At 49.9% G+C, this 8770-nt stretch overlaps 1 protein-coding gene across 1 annotated transcript in view; it reads left to right on the top strand.

Annotated features, from left to right (window-relative positions):
* The window catches only part of LOC107109591 (membrane-spanning 4-domains subfamily A member 15-like), a 14996-nt gene extending 6629 nt beyond the window's left edge, over window positions 1-8367 (top strand). Inside the window, exons 3-6 of the mRNA XM_015410256.1 lie at window positions 278-334; window positions 3152-3328; window positions 5382-5501; window positions 8137-8367. Coding sequence (XP_015265742.1) covers window positions 278-334; window positions 3152-3328; window positions 5382-5501; window positions 8137-8217 — 435 coding nt within the window. The 3' untranslated portion in view covers window positions 8218-8367. The remainder of the gene's footprint in view (window positions 1-277; window positions 335-3151; window positions 3329-5381; window positions 5502-8136) is intronic.
* The last annotated feature ends 403 nt before the right edge of the window (window positions 8368-8770 follow it).

Below are 8770 nucleotides of genomic sequence, written 5' to 3'. Positions count from 1 at the left end.
CTCCTCCTCCTCCTCCTCCTCCTCCTCTTCCTCCTCCTCCTCCTCCTCCTCCTCCTCTTCCTCCTCCTCCTCCTCCACGCGGCCTTTTCAGTGGTCATAAGTGGTCCATCTTCACTCTTTGGCTAGTAGAAAAAACTGGTGGGGTGCAATCCATTCCGTTTATGACCGTGTCCAATATTATAGTTCTCTGGGGTCTAGCAGACAGGGCTGGCACATAATCGGAGATGAGACACCCTCCGTTTCAGACTTCTCCATCACCTTTGACCTTCTTTTCCAGTTCATAGTTTCGGGATCCCTGTCTGTGGCGGCTGCCAAGAACCCCAAGATTCCACTGGTAACTCATCTCTTTGTGTCTTTATCTTTACATCACCTCATGTCTGCAGATGAGGCTGCCTGCTGAGTCAGGCCAATGGACCAAGTCGCTTAGGATGGTCTTCTCTGACTGGCTCTCCAAGGTCTTGGGCAGATAACGCTTTCCCCATGACTTGCTAGCTGGGAGCCTGGGGGTGCCAGAGATTGCGTAGGGGACCTTCTGCATGAAGCAGATATGCTACCACTGGAATGCAGCCTTGCCCTGTAAAAAGCGGCCCTATGCTGAATTAGACTGTAGTGGTCCATACACTCAGTATTATCTGTTCTTCCTGGTCGTGGCCAACCAGAATCTCATGCAGAGAAAGGTTTTCTGCAACCCCTGCAACCTGAGACTCTTTAAAGTCAGAGATGCTGGTGACTGAACACATGAACACACATGGAGACTTGAAGACGCTGCCTGACACTCAATCACATCCTTAGTTCAGACCCTTAGACCAGACTCAGACCGGCAGCAGTTCTCCAGCCCCTCAGGCTGAGGCCTTTCACATCACTTCCTGCCAGATCCTTTTAACTGAAGGTGCCAGGGATGGAACCGAGGACCTTCTGCATGCCAAGCAGATGCTCTACCGCTGAGCCACAGTCTCTCTTCAAGTGAACCAAGGATCAAGACGGGGTTGAACCAAGAGATATCAAGAGGCAGTGGTGGAGCTGCCGGGATCCCAGCTGCGGCATGCAGGCACATCACTACAGAGTGTCTCGTGAAACTCACTGCCATGCTCCAGAAGACATGCTCCATCACTGCTTCGGCGGCTCCACCACTGCTTCCCAGCGGTCTGCACTAAGGGTGCTGCCTTTCCGTCTCCCATCAACAGCACTTACTGGTGGAAGGGACGGTGGGATATTTCCCGTATCCTGCCTCCCAAGCTGTTGTGGCTGGGCACTTCGAAGGCGTGGGGGCAATCATAAGGAAAAAAGATGCCAGTGGAATCTGGAAATATGAGTTCAGTGCAAGAAGTTTCTTCTGCCCCAGGAAGATGAAACACAGAGGGTGCTGGGTGTGGCTGAGGAGGAGCCTGGAATGGCCCGAAGCAGGAGGAAATTGTAGCAACAGAAACTTGCTGGTCAGATTGTGATGGTTCAGGACCTGGGAGAGCTCCTAGGGACAGCACAGTTGTTCCAACAAAGTGTCTCTAGAGCTCTGCTCAGATGTGACAGGGAACTAGGGTTGCCAGGTCCTGTCCTCTTGCCGGCAGGGGGATCTGGGGGGCACTCCAGGAGTGGGCGGGGATGTCTCTGATGCACTGACGTCACCCAGAAGTGAGGTCATCACATCGGTGACGTTGGGGGCGACACTCTGGGTTTTGGGCAAAACTCTATGGTAAAATCAGGGTCAAACCATAGAGTTTGCGACATCCCCAATGTGATGACATCACTCCGGGCTTTTTTTCCCTAGGGGAACGTGCCAGAACGGAGTTCCAGAACCTCTTCAACAAAAGTCTTTTAAAATTTTTTAAAAGTTCATGAGTTTTCAGGATACAGACTGGAAACTTCATTTCCCTCATGAGAGTTCCGGCACCTCTTTAAAAAACCCCAAAAGCTCTGATTTAACTTCCCGGTGATGTCAGGGGCAGGGTTCCCCCCACTAGCCAGCAGGCCAACAGCGGGCAGAAGCCCCCCAAACCAGGGGATTACCCACCTGGACCTGGGGAATGGCAACCCTACAGTGAACACAACACACATACAATCGGCATGGATATGTGGGTAAGAAAGAGGCAATGTGCATTCTCTTTACAAGCAAAACTGGGACTAGCACCTGGTTAAATGAACACCTATGAAGCCGCCTTAGACTGAATCAGACCTTGGGTCCATCAAGTTCAGTATTGCCGACTCAGACTGGCAGCGGCTCTCCAAGGTCTCGGGCAGAGGTCCTTCACATCACCTGCTACCTGATCCTTTTAATTGGATACTCCAGGGATTGAGAACCTGGGACCTTCTCTGTGACAAGCAGATGCTCTGCCGCTGAGCCACGGCCTCTCCCCAAATGTGGGGTTCGAGTCCCACAGTGAGTCGTACATCTCTTGAGTATAACATGATCATTGCTCAACACACGTATGAAGAAAAATCAAGTGTATGCTGTATGTGAATAGTGCATGCATTTTATAACATGCATAGGGCTGAAGTCACTGGTTTATATCCCTAAATATGGCTTACCATTGCCAGAGTGCCACCTTTTAAGTGAAACTAAGAGGAGCTGCGGTGGCTCAAGTGGTTAAGATGCTGAACTGCAGGCTGTGGAAGGTCGTTAGTTCAGCAGTTCGAGACCCGGGTGCCGCATGACGGAGTGAGCTCCCGACTCTAGTTCCAGCTCCTGCCAACCTAGCAGTTCGAAAGCAAGAAATTGCAAGTAGATAAATAGGTACCACTTCGGTGGGAAGGTAACAGCATGCCGTGCGCCTTGGTGTTTAGTCATGCCGGCCACATGACCACGGAAACGTCTTCGGAAAGTGCTGGCTCTTCAGCTTTGAAACAGAGATGAGCACCACAACCCTAGAGTCGGATTTGACTGGCTTACGAGCAAAGGAACCTTTACCTTTACTTTAAGAGGACGTACTCCGAGATAGATCTGGTGTGGCACTGCTTGGCCCATTCCCAGCAGCTCTAAGTTCCCTCATTCAACCTTTGGCAGCTTCCACCCCCGGGGTCCCGTAAAGCATTTCCTTAATTTCAAGCACCACAAAGCGATCCCAGAGAGATTCCTCAAGGTCATTGCCTAAGGAGGTCCTGATCGGAGAGATCTGGGGCCTAGATATCTCTTGTTACATGGTTGTCATCTTCTTAGGTGAAAGGCATGCTGGGAGTGAATGTGGCGAGTGCCGTGGCAGCCGGCATCGGGCTGTTGTTCTTCGCTACTTCCATGGATGAATTCTTGCCGTGGGCCCATCGCTGGGACCGTGGCTGCTCAAATCTGAATCGAGAAACATATAAACTCTGCTACGAAGCGAATGTCATCATTTGGGTGAGTGAATTTCATCTTCTAGCCAGATGCTGGGCTTAACAAGGGTTTCTGAGAAGGGAGAGACCATGGGAACAGCATTCTGCTCATCACGTGAACCCATGAAGTTGCCTTTATCCCGAATCAGACCATTGGTCCATCACGGTCAGCACTGTTTACTCTGATATGCAGGAGCTCTCCAGGGTCTCGGGTAGAGATCTTCATATGGCCAGATTCTTTAACTGGAGATGTTGGGGATTGAACCTGGGACCTTCTGCATGCCAAGCAGATGCTCGTATTGGCTTAAATGTAATTATCTATCTATCTATCTATCTATCTATATCTATATCTATATCTATATCTATATCTATATCTATATCTATATCTATATCTATATCTATATCTATCTATCTATCTATCTATCTATCTATCTATCTATCTATCTATCATTTGACTTGGAAACACGGAAGCTTTATGCAGTATCCTTGATCCACATCTTCCGGTGAAGGGGGAAATGCTGTTCAAAATTACAAAGATGATCTGATTCCAGTGGTGGTGACAAGAAAAAGAAATTTTACTCAACAAAAATAGAAGCAACTCTTCCACGTTATATTCATGTAGGTACATTTAGCTTATTGTGAACAGATTAACTTCAAAAAAAGGTTGACTCGCTACAGCTCCAAGCCCAGGTAAGAGCGAGAAGAAGAGGGGTCCTATATAAGATGAAAACGGAAGACAAGTGATGGCCAAAGAAGCAACATTTAGCCAACGAAAGGGCAGGGCCAATTGCCCAGTGTACCCGAGGGAGAGAATTCTCTTAATCCCTTTCCCCACCAGATCCTCTTGCATGCAGAGTTGCAATATCCAACGGCTCTACTACAAGCCTGTAGAGCTTGTGTTGGAGCTTCATGCCAGGCTTTTATTGGGTCTACTTGATGAGAGAGAAAGGCAGAGGGAATATTTGTCTGAGGGTCTGTGGTGGGTTTCAGCTGTTCTGGGTTGAACCTCCATAGGGCAGGACCAAACTGTAAGTCTGGTCCTTTAGATAGTCTCCTGTACAGCGTTGCTGAAAGATGGCTCTCTAGAGACTTGAAGATGAGTAGGACCATTAGTCTACCAAGGACCATTGTCTACTCTAACTGGCCGCAGTTCTCCAGCCCAGGATAAGAACATAAGAAGAGCCCTGCTGGATCAGACCAGAGGTCCATCTAGTCCAGCATCTTCTCTCAGACGGTGGCCAACCAGTTCCTCTGGGGAGGCCAACAACAGGGCATAGAGGCCAGGACTTTCCCCTGTTGTGGCCTCCTGGCTTTGGAATTCAGAGGTTGACTGCCTCTGAATATGGAGGTTCCCCTCAGTCACTATGGCTAGTAGCCATTGATAGACTTATCCTCCATGAATTTATCTAATCCCCTTTACAGCTGTTTATTCCTGTGGCCATCACTACACCTTCTGGCAGTGAATTCCACATTTTAATCAGTCTCTGTGTAAAGTAGCATTTTGTCCGTCCTGAATCTACTGCCCATCAGTTTCATTGGAGTTCTAGTATTTTGGGAGAGGGAGAGAAATTTCCCATTGCCAACTTTTTCCACCCCATGGATAATTTTATAAACCTCTATCATGTCCCCCCTTGGTTGTCTCTTTTTTTAAACGAAAAGATCCCTGATTTCAGGATCTATTTCTTGGTTTATGTTGTTTAATTGACTGATTTGGGAAACGGTTGTTTCAGTATGTTTCTGTAAGCTGCTTTGGGTCCCTTGGGGAAGTAAAGTGGCATACCAGAGCCCGGTTAATGTTACAATGTATGTGAGTGCAGTCCATGTACGGGGGACCCTTGATCTGTGCTGAATAATGCTCACACTACATGCAATGCATGTACACCTCAACGTGGAATTTAAACCCCACATTAAACCTGGTTTCGTTTGTCAACTGAACACGCATTGGTTCTTTTTATATAAATAGACATATACGTGCATTCATTGCAACATGGAAAGGGCTAAACAAACAGACAAACTGGGCTGGGCCAGGGCATAGGATGTAGGAGGCAACAGAGATTGATTCCCTGTTTCATTGACAGAACATCGAGTCTGGAGTGATGATGATTTTACTGGTGTTCACCATCATAGAATTGGGCCTCGCCATCACCACCGCAGCCTTTGGGTGTGCCACTGTGTGCCGAGACACCTACAACGAACAGGTAATACTTTAAAAGTGTGGGGACCAAGGCAAACAGAGGGTTCCAAGAGCAGGGACTGTTGTCTAGTTTGGCGTAGGGGTTAGGAGTACGGACCAGGTCTGATTCTCCACTCCTCCACATGCAGCTGCTGGAGTGATATTGGGTCAGTCATAAGTTCTCTCAGAGCTGTTTGCTCAAGGGCAGTTCTCGGAAGATCTCTCTCAGCCCCACCTACCTCACAGGGTGTCTGTTGTGGGGATGGGGTGGGAAAGGAGATTGTAAGCCACTCTGAGACTCCAAGTGAAGGGCGGGGTATAAATCCAATCTCCCCCCCTTCCTCCTCCTCCTCCCCCTCTTCTTCTTCTTCTCCTTTTCCTCCTCCTTATCCTTCTCCAAATAGTATTCCATCTTCAGGTTGGAACCACAGATCCAGGACCTTGGTGGTATTTAGCTGCTGCTCCTTGGTAGTATTTAGCTCCAAGAATGAGCAGTGATCTGGGAGGCTGCTTGTTCAAATCCCGTGTTGCCATGAACAGACAGGACCTCATCCTTGGTAGTATTTAGCTCCAAGAATGAGGCTGCTTGTTCAAATCCCATGTTGCCATGAACAGGCATGACCACTGCAGGGGGCTTTCTTGGCAGTGTCTCTGTTCTACCTAGCTTCACCCCATATCGTAGGGCTGCCAGATCCCCTAGGGAGTGCAGGGGTTTGCCCATTTTCAGCCCCCCAGATCTGCTGGCCCGGATTCGGCCAGCAGGGGGAGCCCCACCCCCAAAGCGCCCGACACGCAGCACTGCGCCTGGCACAATGACATCACCATAGAGTTTTTCCTTAAATGGTAGAGCATCCCCTGCAGCATGCTGTGTGCGATGACGTCACTTCCAGGTGATGTCATTGTGGTGCGTGTGCTTTGCGCATGCACGAAAGAGATCCCAGAGGGGGACTGGGACCCCCCACTGGCATGCCGGTAAGACCTGGCAACCCTACTATATCATGAAATAGGAATCCATCAGGTAAGGGACTTGGAGCCCTCCTTTGCTATCTACCTGCCTAGTAGTATTTGTCCTGGACCCATGAGTCCCAGGGAGGCACACCTCAATCTCCTGTCATGTGTTTAACCTTCACAACAACCCTGTGAGGTATGTTGCACTGATAATCTGGGAGAGGCCCAAGGTCACCCAGCAAGCTCCACAGCAGAGCAACCCACTTTCTAAAAACACCGGGAAAGGTGTGGGTGGGTGCCGTGGCAGCCATGGGCACCACGTTGGGGACCCCTGCAGTAAGGCCCTGATCCTCAACAGGTGGCCTGTGATCCATAGCAGGGGTTGTGTCATAACCAAATATGGGGGTGTACCACTGTGGAAAAAGAGGGGGGAAACAGAAAAAAAGTGAAAAGAAGGCTGATGTATGATAGACCCTTAAATGCAAGTCCCATGTTGGAGGTTGGGAGGTTGAGAAGCCCGACTAGTAGTGCTCTCGAGAGTGCCTGAAAACCAACAGGACCCATTGGCTAGTGACTGTTCATAGCTCTGTCACCCAATTGGCGACTCCCTTATTTAGGCAACCATCGAGTGTTGCAAAAAAGTTTCTCCGGCTGCGGTCACACGGAGCAGTAGCCACGCTACAGAGACGGAAGAGAGGCGGATTTTCCGGGCGCGATCACACCACCACATCTGGGAAGCGTAGAGCTCCCGTGCCGAACCCGAGGCTTCCCGGTGAAGATGCGGGGTAAAAAACTAGTACCTCCGAGGTACTAGTGTCCGGAAACCACGGGGCAAGGGCGGGTGCCTGATCGCGTTTCCGGTGGAATCCCGTGGCATCCGGCAACCGCCCATGTCCCATCGTGAACAGGTTTTTTTCCTCCAAGTCTCCACAGGATGCGCACAAGCGCCCAACGGCGCATGCGCACAAAGAGGTCCCCTCCCACTGCAGCCAGGCTTGCCACCTCTGGAGGGTCGCTATGGCCACTGTCGCGCAGGCGGTTAGAGCGGCTGTGACGAGGGGGCCCACCTCCCCCTCCATTGGCTATGCCTTGGAGCTCTGTTGGGATCCGGAAGCGTCTGTCGCCCTCTCCGGTAAGCCCACCGCCCACCACCCGCCTTCGGATGTGCAGATACGATTGCTCAGTCATGCGTATGCACAAATGTCAGTTAAAAAAAACTATCCTGTTTGCCACGGAAGCGGCGCCTAGCGATTGCTGGTGTGATTGCGCCGCGTCGCTTCTTTGCCGCGCCGCAGGATGGTCGTGTGATCGGCACCTCCCCCCTAAACACGGGACCTCGACGGGACGTCTGATCGTGCAACCACGCTTCCCTCCCGCATTTTCCTGCCCGTGTGACCGGGGCCTCCATTTGGCTTACGTTGCTGAGGTGTTGCTTTATCATCAACTCATTCTCAGCCTCCTTTCCTGCCTCTAGTCTTCCCAAAATAAGTCCTTCCATTTCCCCTCCTCCTTTTTGTTTCTTTTAAGCCTTTACAGAAGTCACAGGAATGAAAATCCAGTGCTTTATGAGTAAAACCTTTTATTTTACTGAAGAAAAGTTTGGCTTGAAATGCCCTGGATTTTCTGATAAAATTTGATTGGCACCATTTTGGTTATTTTCTGTCCTTTCTTTGAGCTTATTGTTGAATTGGAATGGGGCTTTCTTTCTTAAGGTTGTGGTGATTTACCAGAACACAGCCCAGGACAACACAGTCCGTTTCCCAGCTGCTGGTGGGGATGCTGAGACTGTCTGAATGGCCATTCCTTCCATTCATCCCTACCACAAGGCTGTCTCCTGTCTCCCCTTCATTCCGTGGAAACCGGTAACCCTGCCTTCCACACACAAGTATTTCTAACTATTTTGGGCATTGCGCTCTCTTTCTGCCACATGTTGGGAATAAATTGCTGGCTTTGTAATTAATTGCAAAAATGTGCCAAATTCTTTCTCATGCTAAATGTGTGTGTGTGGGGGGCTGTTTTCTGTCTCAGGGGACAGGAGCTAAATGACAAAGCAACGTATTATTTTCCAGACTTATTCTGGGATGTAAATAAAAGCTGGAGCTTAGCATACAACATGCCCCAGTTTTTAAGAGGAGTTGTCAATGGGGGGGGGGAGCAGATATTTTTCTACCAATCAGGGGTCATTTCCTGCAGGAGCGCACAGGAGCGGAGCTCCGGCAGTAAAGAGCCCAGGGGGTGGGCACATGCAACAAGCCCCACCCCCTGCTCCCAGCAGCCCCAGGCCACGAGGAGCAAGAAGCAGCCCTCCTTTACTTCTCTCCTTTCCCTCCTTTCCCTCTTTTTCCT

This window comes from Gekko japonicus, unplaced genomic scaffold (genome assembly GCF_001447785.1).
Source record: "Gekko japonicus isolate JY-2015 unplaced genomic scaffold, Gekko_japonicus_V1.1 scaffold1267, whole genome shotgun sequence".
Taxonomy (NCBI): Eukaryota; Metazoa; Chordata; class Lepidosauria; order Squamata; family Gekkonidae; genus Gekko; species Gekko japonicus.
Note: the sequence above shows the minus strand (reverse complement) of the source record. Positions and strands in the feature narration are given on the sequence as shown.